General features: G+C 42.7%; 1 protein-coding gene across 1 annotated transcript in view; it reads left to right on the top strand.

Moving 5' to 3' along the window:
- TESK1 (testis associated actin remodelling kinase 1) overlaps positions 1–16,482 on the top strand; it is a 154,388-nt gene that overhangs the window by 84,940 nt on the left and 52,966 nt on the right. The window contains exon 4 of the mRNA XM_029582005.1: positions 5,378–5,524. Coding sequence (XP_029437865.1) covers positions 5,378–5,524 — 147 coding nt within the window. The remainder of the gene's footprint in view (positions 1–5,377; positions 5,525–16,482) is intronic.

Raw genomic sequence — 16,482 nt, 5'->3', positions numbered from 1 at the left:
CAGAGAGGTCGAGTAGGACTAACAGGTAGCTGCTGCCATTTTCAAAGCCTTTTGAGTATGGTGTCGTTTAATGAAAGAAATAGTGATTCCATAATCATGTGTTTCCTGAAGCCGAATTGGGTAGGGAGTAGAATGTTATCTTAAAGGTGGTCACTGAGTTGGGAGTGTATGACTTTCTCTATGATTTTAGCAATGAAACGTAGGTTTGAAATGGGTTGGTAGTTCAGTGGGTTTTCAGGATCAAGGTTGTTCTTTTTTAGTATGAGTTTGACAATTGCTGATTTTAGGCAGTTGGGATAAATTCCTTCTGAGAGGGATAGGTTAACTATCTCTGTTATTGTTTTTGTTATTGTTGGTTCAATATTCTTGATTGTTATGGGTATGCAATCAATAGGGTGTTCAGCTGGGTTCATTTTTTTGATGATATTTTGAATTTCCATTGAAGATGCTGTCGAAGTTGGGCCAGCTAGGATGAGTCTTGCTTTTCGTTTTTGGGTCTTGAGAGTTGTCGTTGAGATTGTTGTTTTGAGGTTATCTTTTTTCGTAGAAGAAATAAGCAAAATCCTTGCTTGTGATTTTGGATGGTATTTGGTCATTGGAAGCTTTTGTTAGGTTTTTGACGATAATGAAGAGCATTCTTGGGTTATGCTGGTATGTTTATTTTGTTCGAGTTGTAGTCTGTTTTTTTTTTTTTTTTTTTTTGTTTTGCGTATAAGGTTTTTGTATTCCACTAGGTGTGAGCGGTAAGTGTTAAGTAGTGAGATTGTTTTATTGTTTCTCCATGTTTTTTTCTATCTTTCTAAGTTTGCGTTTGGCTGTTCTGATTCCATCATTATACCAATGGTTTAGGTGTTTTGGGTTTTTGATAGTTTTCGTTACCAAGGGATTTATCATGTCCGATTTTGTTTGTGTGATGCTGAGCCAGGAAGCAGTGGTTGTTTCAACGTTAGATAGGTCTGTTTGTTAGTACTATTTTTAGGTTTTCTTGGAGTCTCTCGTTCCAAGAAGGTGGTTGGTAGGAGAAGGTTTTGGGTGGGTTCTTAGAAGTCAGATTGGTGTGAATTATCGAGTGGTCTGACCATGATGCTCGTGATCTTTGTTTGGTGGGTAGTCCAAGTGTCTGTATTGATGAAGATGAAATCTAGGATGTGACCTGCTTTGTGGGTTGGGCCATTGATGATTTGTTTGAGCTCAAGGGATGATAGAGCATATGTGAGAGTGGGGGATGGTATCAATATGAATATTGAAGTCTCCTAGTAAGATGATGGGTTTCAGTGATAGTTTGGTCAAGCAGAATTCTGTAAGAGGTGAAATGTATAACTGCAGCTCAATGTTCATATAATGGTGTATAATACAGCGGAATGTGCATGAAAGCTGCAGCTTAGTTTCTGTATATTGCTGTATAATATGACTGTGCATATATGATAACTAGGGATTGCAGAAGCAAAATTTTTCCTTTTGATTAATTTCATAGGTCACCTCCATTTGTTTGGTTCGTTTCAAACGAAAAAAAAATTTTTGTTCATTCCATTTGTTTTTAGTTTCCTGTTAGTCAATGAGGGAAGCAATGCAGCCTGTTTTGAGCTTCAAAATTGATGTTACCTAATCACTTCTAATGAAATCTGTGTGTAGACTCCAAGGTACCAAGACTGTGGTAAAGCTGAACCAAAAGTAGCATGAATAGCCTTAGGCTCCATAAAGGGGCAAAAGGATACCAGCAATTGGAACAAAGTTGTGGCAAGAACACCCCCAAGGCTTCAAAAGAAGGCATCAGTAACAGCATGAACCCCCAAAGGCTACTGAAGGAGGGGGGAAAAGCAGTAAAAAAAAAAAAAAAAGTGGTATGAAGATACAATGAGAGGTAAAAAGCAGCCACCACAAAGGCAAGAATACCCCAAAGTGTAGGGTCTGGGGTATGACAGCAAGACTTCTAAGGTGGTACATCAGTGCTAATGGCAGCAAGATCCCCCAAGGTGTAGCATCAGGGGTATAACAACAAGGCAGAGTGGTAGCAAGGTCCCCAAGAGGTAGCATCAGGAGCAGGGCAGCATCACCTTGATTGGTCCTTCATCTTGTCTACTTGCCTACTTTTCCTGCCTTGGCACCAATGCGGGAAATTTTGAAATTCTGTGCTGTGCAGTAGTGAGTAAAAGGTGTGAACTGATGACTAAATTGCAGCTTTGCAGATGTCTTCGAGAGGGCCTTCCTAAAGATGAGCAATAGAAGCCATAGCTCTCACTTGGTGAGCATTGACCAAATCACTGCAAAGGAGTAGCAGTGTTGGATACATCTGCTATCCAATTAGGAAAAGAACATTTAGCAACTTCCATTCCAAGTCTGTAAGGTTGTATGACACACACAGTTGTGAAGCTTGGCTGTGTGCTTGAGTTCTTTTTTTATAGTAGGCTCTCTTGCAATCCCAGATGTGAAGGGACTTCTCGAAGATCAGAAAGCCAAATTGTCTTTAGTTAGGAAAGAAACATTTTTTTCCTGTGAGCTAGCTGTGACTAGCCAATCATCCAGGTACAGGAACACTTGAATCCCCTGGTGACTCGGATGTGCCACTATTACTGCGAGGCATTTGATAAAGACTCTCTGAGCTGCCAGCAGGCCAATGGGATTAACTTGTAGTTGGAGCAATCTACTTTGAATTTAAGGTAGCAGCAGTAGGAAGGATGGATTGGTATATGAGCATATGCATCCTTAAAATCGAGAGCACACATCCATTCGTCCCTTTGGATGTAGGGGAGAACTGAGCTTAGGGAATACAGTTTCTCTCTGAGTAAATGTTTTTTTCAGATGACTCAGATCCAGAATGGGCCTCAATTCTCCTGATTACTTGGGGATGAGGAAATAGTGGGAGTAGAAGCCTTGTCCATGTTGGGATACAAGGACTGGCTCTATTGCTTGTTGAATAAGTGATTGTACTTCTAGGTGAAACTGTGTCAAGCAAGATGGAGATGGATCTGGATTGAGAGTCAAGCAATGTGGAAGGGGTGATAACTGGGAGAAAGGCAAACTGTAGCCAGACTCTACAATTTTTAGGACCTATAAGTCCTTGGTTAGCTGGCGCCACATCTGTGCGAAGCCTTGGATTCTGTCTCCCATTGGAACAGAGGATCAAAAACTGGGCCCAAGTTTAGGTTGGGTCTGTTGCCATTTTTGAGCCATTGACGCTCTCACTGTTGGGCCAGAAGTGGTGGCAGACTGTATCATTGAAAAAGCTGGAATTGATATCTGAAGTAGTACGACTTTTTTTTTTTTTTTTTTTTTAATAGATGTAGGAGGAGTGTCTCAGTGGAGGACTGCTCCAAATTCATTAAAAATGATTGGACAGCTACATTCTGCTTTTATTTCAGTAACCATTTCTCTGAGTTTGCTGAACACTACTTGATCTGAGTCATGCCATATGCCTAGCTGTGATTGTAGTTGAGGTACATGAAGCAGTGTTGAACGACTCCTAGACAGAGCAGAGAAGGTGATGTACACACAGGTTGCGGATATGGCTTTCGCTTTTGAATATAGTCATGAACATACTGTATAACTGAGCATGTACAAAAGCGGTAAGCATGGAGCTGGGAAAAACTTTCTTCCCAAAGCTGTGCAGTAGTTTTGTACCTGAAGACTGGAGGGTGGCCAATGTAACCCCAATATTTAAAAAGGGCTCCAGGGGTGATCTGGGTAACTATAGACCAGTGAGCCTGACTTCAGTGCCAGGAAAAATAGTGGAAACTATTCTCAAGATCAAAAACGTAGAGCATATAGAAAGACATAGTTTAATGGAACACAGTCAACATGGATTTACCCAAGGGAAGTCTTGCCTAACAAATCTGCTTCATTTTTTGAAGGGGTTAATAAACATGTGGATAAAGGTGAACCGGTAGATGTAGTGTATTTGGATTTTTAGAAGGCTTTTGACAAAGTCCCTCATGAGAGGCTTCTAAGAAAAGTAAAAAGTCATGGGATAGGAGGCAATGTCCTTTCGTGGATTACAAACTGGTTAAAAGTCAGGAAACAGAGTAGGACTAAATGGTCAATTTTCTCAGTGGAAAAGGGTAAACGGTGGAGTGCCTCAGGGATCTGTACTTGGAGCAGTGCTTTTCAATATATTTATAAATGATCTGGAAAGGAATATGAGTGAAGTTGTCAACTTTGCGGATGATACAAAATTATTCAGAGTAGTTAAATCAAAGCGGATTGTGATACATTACAGGAGGACCTTGCAAGACTGGCGATTAGGCATCCAAATGGCAGATGAAATTTAATGTGGACAAGTGCAAGGTGTTGCATATAGGGAAAAATAACCCTTGCAGTAGTTACACGATGTTGGGTTCCATATTAGGAGCTACCACCCAGGAAAAAGATCTAGGCATCATAGTGGATAATATTTTGAAATCGTCAGCTCAGTGTGCTGCAGCAGTCAAAGCGAACAAAATGTTAGGAAGGGAATGGTTAATAAATCGGAAAATGTCATAATGCCTCTGTAATCGCTCCATTGGTGAGACCGCACCTTGAATACTGTGTACAATTCTGGTTGCCGCATCTCAAAAAAGATATAGTTGCAATGGAGAAGGTACAGAGAAGGGCAACCAAAATGATAAAGGGGATGGAACAGCTCCCCTATGAGGAAAGGCTGAAGAGATTAGGGCTGTTCAGCTTGGAGAAGACACGGCTGAGGGGGGATATGATAGAGGTTTTTAAGATCATGAGAGGTCTTGAATGAGTAGATGTGAATCAGTTATTTACATTTTCAGATAATAGGACTAGGGGGCATTCCATGAAGTTAGCAAGTAGCACATTTAAGACTAATCGGAGAAAATTCTTTTTCACTCAACGCACAATTAAGCTCTGGAATTTATTGCCAGAGGATGTGGTTAGTGTAGCTGTGTTCAAAAAAGGTTTGGATAAGTTCTTGGAGGAGAAGTCGATTAACTGCTATTAATCAAGTTGACTTAGGGAATGGCCTCTACTATTACGGTACTGGCATCAGTAGCATGGGATCTTCTTGGTGTTTGGGTACTTGCCAGGTTCTTGTGGCCTGGTTTGGCCTCTGTTGGAAACAGGATGCTGGGCTTGATGGACCCTTGGTCTGACCCAGCATGGCAATTTCTTATGTTCTTCACTGGGGGTGAATTCAAATGAATTCTGGTCTTTTTTTTCCTTTTATTGTACATCACCTAGTGCTTGTGTAGTAGCCGATGTAACGAATCGGTAATGAAGATAAAAGATGTTGCTTTTTATCCATTTGTTTCAAACGAATGCACATGCCTAATGACAGGAGCTCAATGTCCGCATCCTGGTGTATAATATTATACAGTAGTACGTGTATAGGATGATGGTGCGATATCTATATGGTGGTATGTGTGTGTTTTCACAGTACATAAACGGTGGGAACCTGGAGCAGCTCCTGGACAGCGCGGAGCCCCTCTCCTGGAACGTGCGCATTAAGCTCGCTCTGGACATTGCCAGGGGCCTGTGCTATTTGCATTCTAAGGGCGTCTTCCATCGCGATCTCACCTCCAAGGTAAGCAGAGGGTGGGCAGGTACTCTCCCTTCCTCTGTATTTCTTGTTGCTCTCCAGTGTGTTTGTTAATTTTTTTTACTCTCGCCCATTTCCTGAGAATCTTTATATGAAAGATAAGTATGTATTCACGGTTGTTCATTGGTCAGAAATTTGCTCTTTTCTAATATTTTCTATTTGTTTTATTTTCATTTTTATTACTTTTTTAAATTTTTATATTTTTTTTTATTTTAACAGTGTGTGTTCAATTATAATAATCCATTCAACATGCACAATAATGAAGGGGCAAGCCCTCAGGCAGCATTTGCACCAGATCTCGGTTCTCTCTTGGTGCATCACATGCTTTCATTTTACTGCCCTCACTAGTTAAAAACCCTTTCCGCTCGTTACTTTTAATCTTCTTATCAAAAACATTGAAAAGCAGTGTCAGCACTCTTGCTTTTGTCACACCGCTCTGCTTTGCAAATCACTTGGAAACAGTTTTCCTGCTTTGTTTAATTTTTCTTTTACGTGATTCTGCTTAACATAAGCAGACGATTGGTGCAGATACTAGGAATGCAGTTCCTTGTGTTCAAAAACAATTTGTAGAATTTCTGAGCAGTCAAATCCTGAAAGTATTTGTCTGGGCAACTCCAACAAGGCCATGTTTCGCTTCTTAAATTTGACTGTTTCAGGTCACACATACGCTAGTTGAAAGATTTTAGTATGTATCACCATGCTTCAGTGGCCATCTTTATAAAATAAGAAATAATAAAAATTAAAATATACATTTAAAATATTAGAAAAGAGAGCAAACTTTTGCCCAATGCATATTGTGAATACTATTTAAGATTAAACATTGGGTTAATTGCTTTTTGAGTGTGGTAATTTTAAAGATAAGTGTATGACAAGTATCCTCCATGGCCCCTAAACCCCTGCTCCCCAAGGTCATGAGACCCAATGTCCTAAGGCATGCCAGGCATTAGAACTTCTGTGGAAGAGTCCTGAATCTCTCTAGAATATTGATTTGTAGAAAATGTCTCCAGTTATTTATTTATTTAAACATTTTTATATACCGGCATTAGTTGTGGACATCATGTCGGTTTACAGTAAACAGGTTAAGCTTGGAAATTACATTTTAACAGGGAGATCAAAACTGGGAAAGGGGGTAACAAGAAGTAGCTGAGAGGAGAAAGGATAGCAAAACGTGGTTCCTCAATGTAAGAAGAGAGAGGATAACAAAACATGGTTCCTCAATGTGAGTTACATAATGATCATATAGTGTACTACACTTTCAAAAGGGAGACTCTGATAAAATGAGGAAAATAGAAAAAAAACAGAGGTGCAGCTAGCAAGGTTGAGTGTACAGGAGAAATGGACATTGTTTAAAAAATATGATCTTAAAAGCGCAGTCCAGGTGTATATCATGCATTAAGAAAGGTGAAGGAAGGCCAAATGATTGCTGGCATGAGTCACAGTGACGTAGTGAGAGAGGCTGTTTTAGCCAAAAAAAACTTCCTTCAAAAAATTGGAAGAAGGATCCATCTCAAGAAAATAGGAAAAAGCGTAAGCATTGGCAAGTTAAATGCAAACATTGATAAGGTAGGCTAAGAGAGAATTTGAAAAGAAGTTGGCCGTAGAGCAATGGTAACATGGAATCGACTTAGTTTTTGGGTACTTGCCAAGTTCTTATGGCCTGGAATGGCCACTGTTGGAAACAGGATGCTGGGCTTGATGGACCCTTGGTCTGACCCAGTATGGCATGTTCTTATAAAAAAAAAACTTTTAAAAATATATGCGAAGCAGGAAGCCTGCGAAGGAGTCAGTTGGACCGTTAGATGATCAAGAGGTTAAAGGGGCACTTAGGGGGAGGATAAGTCCATCGTGGAAAGACTAAATTAATTCTTTGCTTCAGTGTTGACTAATGAGGATGTTGGGGAGATACCTGGTCTGGTAATGTTTTTCCAGGATGATGATTCGGATGAACTGAACCAAATCATGGTGACCCTGGAGAATGTGGTAGGCCAGCTTGACAAACTGAAGAATAGCAAATCAGCCAAATCGGATGGAATACATCCCAGGGTTCTGAGAGAACTTAAAAATGAAAATTCAGATCCAATACTAGTAATTTGTAAACTGTTCTTAAAATCGTCCATTGTACCTGAAGATCGGAGTGCCAATGTAACCCAATATTTAAAAAGGACTCCAGGGATGATCGTGAAACAATGAGAGCCTGACTTCAGTGCCGAAAAAATTGTGGAAATATTCTAAAGAACAAAATCACAAGAATTTACCCAAGGGAAGTCTTGGCTCACAAATCTGCTTCATTTATTTGAAGGGGTTAATAAATATGTGGATACAGGTGAGCTGGTAGATGTAGTGTATTTGGATTTTCAGAAGGCGTTTGATAAAGTCCCCCATGAGAGACTCCTGAAAAATTAAAAATCATTGGATAGGTGACAATGTCCTGTTAAAAGATATGAAATAGAAAGTAGGATTAAATGGACAGTTTTCTAAGTGAAGAAAGGTAAAGAGTGGAGGGCCTCAGGGATCTGTACTTGGACCGGTGCTTTTCAGTATATTTATAAATGATCTGGAAAGGGGAAATAAGTGAGGTGATCAAATTCGCAGATGACACACAATTATTCAGAGTAGTTAAATCACAGGCGGATTGTGATAAATTGCAGGAGGACCTTAGAGACTGGAAGATTGGGCATCCAAATGGCAGAAGAAATTTAATGTAGATAAGTGCAAGGTGTTGCATATAGGGAAAAATAACCCTTGCTGTAGTTACACGATGTTAGGTTCCATATTAGGCGTCATAGTGGATAATACATTTGAAATCGTCAGCTCAGTGTGCTGCGGCAGTCAAAAAGCAAATAGAATGTTAGGAAAAGAATGGTGAAAAAAACGGAAAATGTCATAATGCCTCTGTATCGCTCCATGGTGAGACTACACCTTGACTACTGCGTGCATTTCTGGTCGCTGTATCTCAAAATGATATATTTGTACTCGAAAAGGTTTAGAGAAGTGCATCCAAAATGATAAAGGAGATGGAACAGCTCCCCTATGAGGAAAGACTAAAGAGGTTAGGACTTTTCAGCTTGGAGAAGAGATGGCTGAGTGGGGATATGATAGAGGTGTTTAAAATCATGAGAGGTCTAGAACGGGTAGATGTGAATCGGTTATTCGCTCTTTCGGATAGTAGACTAGGGGGCACTCCATGAAGTTAGCATGGGGCACATTTAAAACTAATCAGAGAAAGTTCTTTTTTACTCAACGCACAATTAAACTCTGGAATTTGTTGCCAGAGGATGTGATTAGTGCAGTTAGTATAGCTGTGTTTAAAAAAGGATTGGATAAGTTCTTGGAGGAGAAGTCCATTACCTGCTATTAAGTTCACTTAGAGAATAGCCACTGCCATTAGCAATGGTAACATGGAATAGACTTAGTTTTTGGGTACTTGCCAGGTTCTTATGGCCTGGATTGGCCACTGTTGGAAACAGGATGCTGGGCTTGATGGACCCTTGGTCTGACCCAGTATGGCATTTTCTTATGTTCTTATGATATGATAGAGGTCTGTAAAATCATGAAAGGACTTGAATGGGTAAATGTAAATCTTGTTGTTTATCCTTTTGGATAATAGAAGGACTAGGGGACACTCCATGAAGTTAGCATATTTAAAATAAATCATAGAAATTCATTTTTCCTTGATGTACAACTAAGCTCTGGAATTCATTGCCAGAGGATGTGGTAAAGGCAGATAACATAGCTGTGTGTTAAAGGTTTGGACAAGTTCCTGGAGGAGAAGTCCATAAACTATTAATCAGGTTGACTTAGGGAGAATAGCTGTTGCTATTACCAGTGTTAGTAGCATGGGATTTATTTAATATTTGGGTACTTCCCATGTACTTGTAACCTGGATTGGTCATTGTTGGGAACAAGATGCTGGGTTTTAATGGACCCTTGGTCTCGCCCAGTATGGCAACTTCTTATTTTCTTAGAAGAGAGAGAGACCGCCTTTATACTCAACCTTCCTTGCTGTCCTCTTCCTTACCCTACTACCTCCAGCTCCTGCTTCTCTGGCTTCCTCTCTCTAACCTTTCTCTTGAACTATCAGTTGCCTTTCAACAGGAGAGAATGAAGGTACGTCACAGAATTGTTGAGGGGAGAAAACTCACCATGTGTGAAATGTCTTATTAAAGTGCATGGGACCATGAAACGTTAAATCACTGCCCTGTTCCCACACTTGGTCCTGGTCTTTCCCAGGATGCACTGCAAAACAGCAAGCCATGAAGTAACTTACTCTAGTAGCTGTATTGGTGTTAGAAAATGCTGGAGTCTGTAAGCAGTCAAAGCCCATCAAAGGACCAACAAGAGAGATGATCCGGTAGATGAGCCTTCCTGGGTCCTTTCGACTGATGCCTTAAGGAGTTGGGAAATCTCCTGAGTGCTCAACGATTCTCTAGTTTGGGGCTATTTTGATCTGAGAATGGATAAGAAATGGATAAGAAAATAAAAACTGAGGAAGTTCTTGAAAAAAACATTGCAGTATTACCAGAAAAGGGAGAAAAAACACAATGCATGCAGTATTTCAAGATCCATAACCAAAAGAAAAATCTAATTGAGATGGATAACTCTGTCAACAGTGGCACAACTACAAACAGAAAGAGTAAAGTGAATAACAAATCTCAACTAATATCTCATAAGGAGTCCAGGAAAAGCAATAACCTTAGAGAGTACCTGGAAGGCCATGACCACAAATGCTCATAGTTTGGGAAATAAAATCCCAGATCTGCAGGCCCTAATGACTGAGGCAGAATTGGACATTGTTGCTATCACAGAAACATGGTTCACAGAATCTCATGAATGGGATACAACAATACCAGGCTACAACTTGTTAAGGAAGGACAGAGAGGATAGAAAAGGGGGAGGTGTGGCTCTTTATGTCAGAAACAACATCCAAGCATCTGAGCTACAAGGAAGTTGGGGTAAAGAAGAAGCTCTATGGGTCGACCTAAAAAAAGATGACGGAGTGTCCATTTATATTGGAGTGGTTTACAGGCCTCCAAACCAAAAGGAAGAGCTGGACAGAGATCTGATTGAAGACATCCATAAGATAGGTAAGAAGGGAGAAGTGGTGATCGTGGGTGACTTTAATATGCCAGATGTAGACTGGAAAATCCCCTCTGCAGAAACTAAAAATAGTAGAGCAATAATGGATGCCATGCAAGTATCTTTGTTCAAACAAATGGTGTTGGAACCCATGAGAGAAGGTGCTATACTCGACTTATTGCTCAATAATGCAGATAATGTCTCAGATGTCCAGGTGGGCGCCCACCTCAGCAGCAGTGATCATCGAACGGTATGGTTTAATATCACTAATAGAATAGGGAAAAGAACCACAAAGACCCGAGTTTTACAGTTCAAAAACACAGACTTTGAGGAAATGGGAAAGTACCTGGAGGAAGAACTTAAAGGATGGGAGAACGAGAGAGATGTGGATCAGCAGTGGACCAATCTAAAAGGAGCAATCACCAAGGCAACTGCTCTATATGTTAGAAACATAAAGAAAAGCAAAAGAAAATTGAAACCTATCTGGTTCTCAAAGGAGGTGGCTGACAAAATTAAAGCTAAAAGAACAGCATTCAAGAAATATAAAGGATCCCAAAGGGAGGAGCACAAAGAAGAATATTTGTATCAACTGAGGGAGACGAAGAAAACAATCAAGTTGGCAAAAAATCAAGCAGAAGAGAGGATTGCCAAGGAGATAAAAAAATGGTGACAAAACATTTTTCAGATACATCAGCGAAAAGAGAAAGGTCCAAAGTGGTATAGTGAAATTGAAAGGTGGTAATGATCAATGTGTGGAGACAGACGAAGAAATGGCAGAAATATTAAACGAATACTTCAGCTCTGTGTTCACTAAAGAAGACCCTGGAGAAGGACCATCTCTACACAACAAGAAACTGGAGGGAAGTGGAATAGATGAAAATCCTTTTACAGTAGAAAATGTGTGGGAAGAGCTAAAGAACCTGAAAGTGGACAAAGCCATGGGGCCTGATGGGATTCATCCAAGGATATTGAGGGAGCTCAGAGATGTTCTGGCGGGTCCGCTGTGAGACCTGTTCAATAGATCCCTAGAAACGGGAGTGGTGCCGAGAGACTGGAGAAGAGCGGTGGTGGTCCCGCTTCACAAGAGTGGGAACAGGGAGGAGGCTGGCAACTACAGGCCGGTTAGCCTCACTTCGGTGGTGGGAAAAGTAATGGAGTCTCTGCTGAAAGAGAGAATAGTGAACTATCTACAGTCCGGAGAATTGATGGACCAGAGGCAACATGGATTCACCAGGGGAAGATCCTGTCAGACAAATCTGATTGACTTTTTTGACTGGGTAACCAAGGAATTGGACCAAGGAAGAGCGCTCGATGTCATATACTTGGATTTCAGCAAAGCTTTTGATACGGTTCCACACAGGAGACTGGTGAATAAAACGAGAAGCTTGGGAGTGAGTGACGAGGTGGTGACCTGGATTGCAAATTGGTTGACGGACAGAAGACAATGTGTGATGGTAAACGGAACCTTCTCTGAAGAGAGAGCGGTTTTAAGTGGTGTACCGCAAGGATCGGTGTTGGGACCGGTCCTGTTCAATATCTTTGTGAGCGACATTGCGGTCGGGATAGAAGGTAAGGTTTGTCTTTTTGCGGATGACACTAAGATCTGCAACAGAGTGGACACGCCGGAAGGAGTGGAGAGAATGAGACGGGATCTAAGGAAACTGGAAGAGTGGTCGAAGATATGGCAGCTGAGATTCAATGCCAAGAAGTGCAAAGTCATGCATATGGGGAGCGGAAATCCGAATGAACTGTATTCGATGGGGGGGGAAAGGCTGACGTGCACGGAGCAGGAGAGGGACCTTGGGGTGATAGTGTCTAATGATATGAAGTCTGCGAAACAATGCGACAAGGCGATAGCAAAAGCCAGAAGAATGCTGGGCTGCATAGAGAGAGGAATATCGAGTAAGAAAAGGGAAGTGATTATTCCCTTGTACAGGTCCTTGGTGAGGCCTCACCTGGAGTACTGTGTTCAGTTCTGGAGACCGTATCTACAAAAAGACAAAGACAAGATGGAAGCGGTACAGAGAAGGGTGACCAGGAAGGTGGAGGATCTTCATCGCATGACGTACGAGGAGAGATTGAAGAATCTAAATATGTACACCCTGGAGGAAAGGAGGAGCAGAGGTGATATGATACAGACTTTCAGATACTTGAAAGGTTTTAATGATCCAAAGGCAACGACAAACCTTTACCATAAGAAAAAAATCAGCAGAACCAGGGGTCACGATTTGAAGCTCCAGGGAGGAAGATTCAGAACCAATGTCAGGAAGTATTTCTTCACGGAGAGGGTGGTGGATGCCTGGAATGCCCTTCCGGAGGAAGTGGTGAAGACCAGAACTGTGAAGGACTTCAAAGGGGCGTGGGATAAACACTGTGGATCCATAAAGTCAAGAGGCCGCCAATGAAGAGTGGGTGACTCGCCAGAATGATGGCTACTGCCTGGAGACAATACCCTTAGTCAATAAACATACACATGGTTACTGTGACTCCAACATCACTCTAAGATTCAACAGCAAGAGGAAATGTGGAAAAAAGGATTTGCACTCACAAAGACGGGAGTAGCTGGCTTGTTACGGCGGTTACTACCCCAAACCAAATATCCAAATTACTACCTCCACCTTCCTCTATTCCTGATGCCTTTCAACTAGCTTGATCACTCCATTCTTATACTTCACTTTCAATGCATATCCAGCATAGTTCTCTGCTTCAACGGCAGGGGAAAAGAAAAACTGTTACTTCACACATCCAGCAGAGCTCTCTGCTTCAACGGCAGGGGAGAAGAAAAAAGGGTTCGCACTCACAAAGCGGGGAGTAGCTGGCTTGTTACGGCGGTTACTACCCCAAACCAAATGTACCTGATACTTCACTCTCGACGCATATCCAGCATGGCTCTCTACTTCAACGGCATGGGAGAAAGACTGATACATCACGAATTTCCAGCATAGCTCTCTGCTTCAACGGCAGGGGAAAAGAAAAACTGATACTTCACGCATATCCAGCATAACTTCAACGGCAGGGGAGAAGAAAAAAGGATTCACACTCACAAAGCGGGGAGTAGCTGGCTTGTCACGGCGGTTACTACCCCAAACCAAATGTGCCTGATACTTCACTTTCGATGCATATCCAGCATAGCTCTCTGCTTCAACGGCAGGGGAGAAGAAAAACAACCAATAAGGGCTGAATAACATAGTCTGGGTAAAACAAATAAGCATGGGTGTAGCTTGCTTATTGCGGCGGTTACTACCCCTAACTAATCAAGTTTGATATTTCACTTGGATGCAGCTCCTCCACCACTCTCTACATTAATGGCGGGGGTGGAAGGGAATTAGAACCAAGAGCTAAGAGAAACAGATAAGTATGGGAGAAGAAATGAGGGAAGCTTGCTGGGCAGACTGGATGGGCCATTTGGTCTTCTTCTGCCGTCATTTCTATGTTTCTATGTTTCTATATAATGCCAGTGTGCAAATATATATCACAGACATCTTGCAGGTGGTCCTTTTTACTCCAGGAACCCACACAGTAGAGGGGCATGCACTAAGGGTAAGGGGTAATAAAATGTCCCCCACCTTCAGAGGAGAGGAGGGGATTCTTTACTGAGAGTGGTGAAATTATGGCCTATTTTGCCAGCAGAGACAGTCATGGCTACAGCATGAGTCTTTGAGAGGTAAAGCGATGGGCAGATAGGCTGCTGTGGCTCAAAGTCAAGGATAGGGCACTGTCCCCCACTTCAGGTCAGAAAGAAATGTAGTGTCACTGCTATGGACACACTGTGTGGTGGTTTTACCTTCTCTGGCTTACCATGCAGAGGGGCCGATGTAATAAGACCCGTCCTGAAGTCTGTGCTAACTTTATGTGCGCATTTGTTTTGAGTGCGCGCGGCAAAACGCCGAGGTGGCGTGGGATGTAATAAGAGAACGGGCATGCGAATGATGCGTGCAAAATAACCCGCTTAAGCCGCGGGAAAAACAGGCACTAAAATAAGCGAGAGATGAAATTTCCTTCCTAGAACTGGTGATGCCCAACGTGTAAAACACAACCAGAAGGTAGGACTCTGAGCTAATGATGACCACCGAGGTGTAAGGGATTGTAAAAATGCAGAACGTGGCTCCAAATCGGGGTATTTCAGCAGGGACGGCCAAAGTAGTAGCTGTGAAGCTGGCGGTAAGGGACAGAGCCACTGGCCATGGTGGCCATGCTCCTACTCCCCATCAGGAAATCCTTGGAAGCCTTCTGGCTGCCACCAGCGAAGACGTAATTAAATGGTGAAGACGGCAGAGATAAGCCAGACAATGAAGGAGCCGATGGGCCGTGGGAGTCAGGAGAAAGATGGAAGGGAGCCATCCCCAGGGTCTGTTTTGGGGGCTGTTATTCTGTCTCGCTGTCCATTATGTATTAGCAAATATTCAAGCATGCAGAATTTGTATTTATAGTTGGCAGGATATGTGTGTCAGGCAGGCGCTTTAAGTTAACTGCTGCCCTGACTCAGGCACCAAAAAACCCTTTGCTAGCCCATCTCCCTGCTAGCGCGGCTCTCTGCATAGCCTCTGAATAGGTAATTGCCTTCTATACATGCCATTTGCATGCGCTCGTGCAAACCCTACCATGGGTTTGTGCACGTGGTTTTTCTGCACTAAATGCGTTATTACATACACACATAAGAATAGCGTGGAAAACTGTGTGCAAAAACCCACTGCACACTCTGCATAGCTTATGTCATCTGCCCCAGAGAGAGGTGCTGAGCCATCAAAGTCGGTTAGACTGGAAGGGCTTCTGGTTCATTAGCTCCTTCCTTCCCATCCCCCATATCACCATGCAGCTCCCTCTCCTGGCTGGCTTTCCACCACTACATCTTTACAGTATATGCTGAAGGCTGGTGGCCATCTACTCTCGCCTCTCACCTTATATTCAAGTCACACTGCTTCTCAATACTCTCCCCCCAACACCTTTAGATTTACAGTATAGTCCCACCCTTCTTCCCAGCTGCTGCTTCTCTCCGATCTATGGCTTCCCTCGCTGTCTCCACCTGTTGGCCACAGGCAGTATTTCTTCATGATGCTTGGATTCAGGAGGTTTTCGCTTCCTCTCTCTATCCCTTCTCTGACTCCCCCCTCAGTGCCCCCACAATCCTTTTTTTCTTGTTGCCCCTGTCTCTCTGGGCTGTAAGGAGGATGAGCAGAATCCACCGGTGAGATAGAGGTGCTGCTGTTTTTATCAAGGGCAGGATAAGATTTAGAAAAGTTGAGTGCAGGCCTAAAGTTTTAGGGGCTTGGGCAGTTTTTCCCTTGTAAATTTTTGTTTTTTCCTTTATGTCTCAATTTTCCTGCGCTTTATGGATTTTTTTTCTTGCTTTTTTTTTTTGTGTTTTTGTTTTCCCCTCCAAGCACTTTTCCACCTTTCACTCCCTTTAGTCTCTTGGCCGCCTTCCTTTCCCTCCAGCTTCCGGCCTCTCTTCTGGGCGAGTAGTCCCAGCCGTGGCGGCAGCTCTGCTTGCCAGATTTTAGGTGTCGGGAGGCCTGGTGCCCACGAACCTCCACCTCTCATTATGGAGGGGGAGGAGGGCCGGGGTGGAATGTGATGGGTAGGTCTAGGCTGTTGTGCTGATGGGGGGAGGGGGCACACCGCAGAGACGAGGGCGAGGGTCGTATAGAGTATGCTTGGTACTTGCCATATTAGAAATAGAGAGAGAGGGTCTGTCTTCTGCTCCTCCACACCAGCTCTGCTCAGCTTTATCGTCCCTGTCACTCCCTCAGAGATGGCTTGTCCCATGCTGCCTTGACTGCAGATACTCTCCTTGTTTCCCCCCACCTTCATGAGGAGGCTGTGCAATGCATGCAGTGTCCTCGCTGTGAAGACCTATTCCCTCCGGA

Source organism: Rhinatrema bivittatum, chromosome 1 (genome assembly GCF_901001135.1).
Source record: "Rhinatrema bivittatum chromosome 1, aRhiBiv1.1, whole genome shotgun sequence".
NCBI classification, from domain to species: Eukaryota; Metazoa; Chordata; class Amphibia; order Gymnophiona; family Rhinatrematidae; genus Rhinatrema; species Rhinatrema bivittatum.
This window is presented reverse-complemented; position numbering and strand designations above follow the sequence as displayed.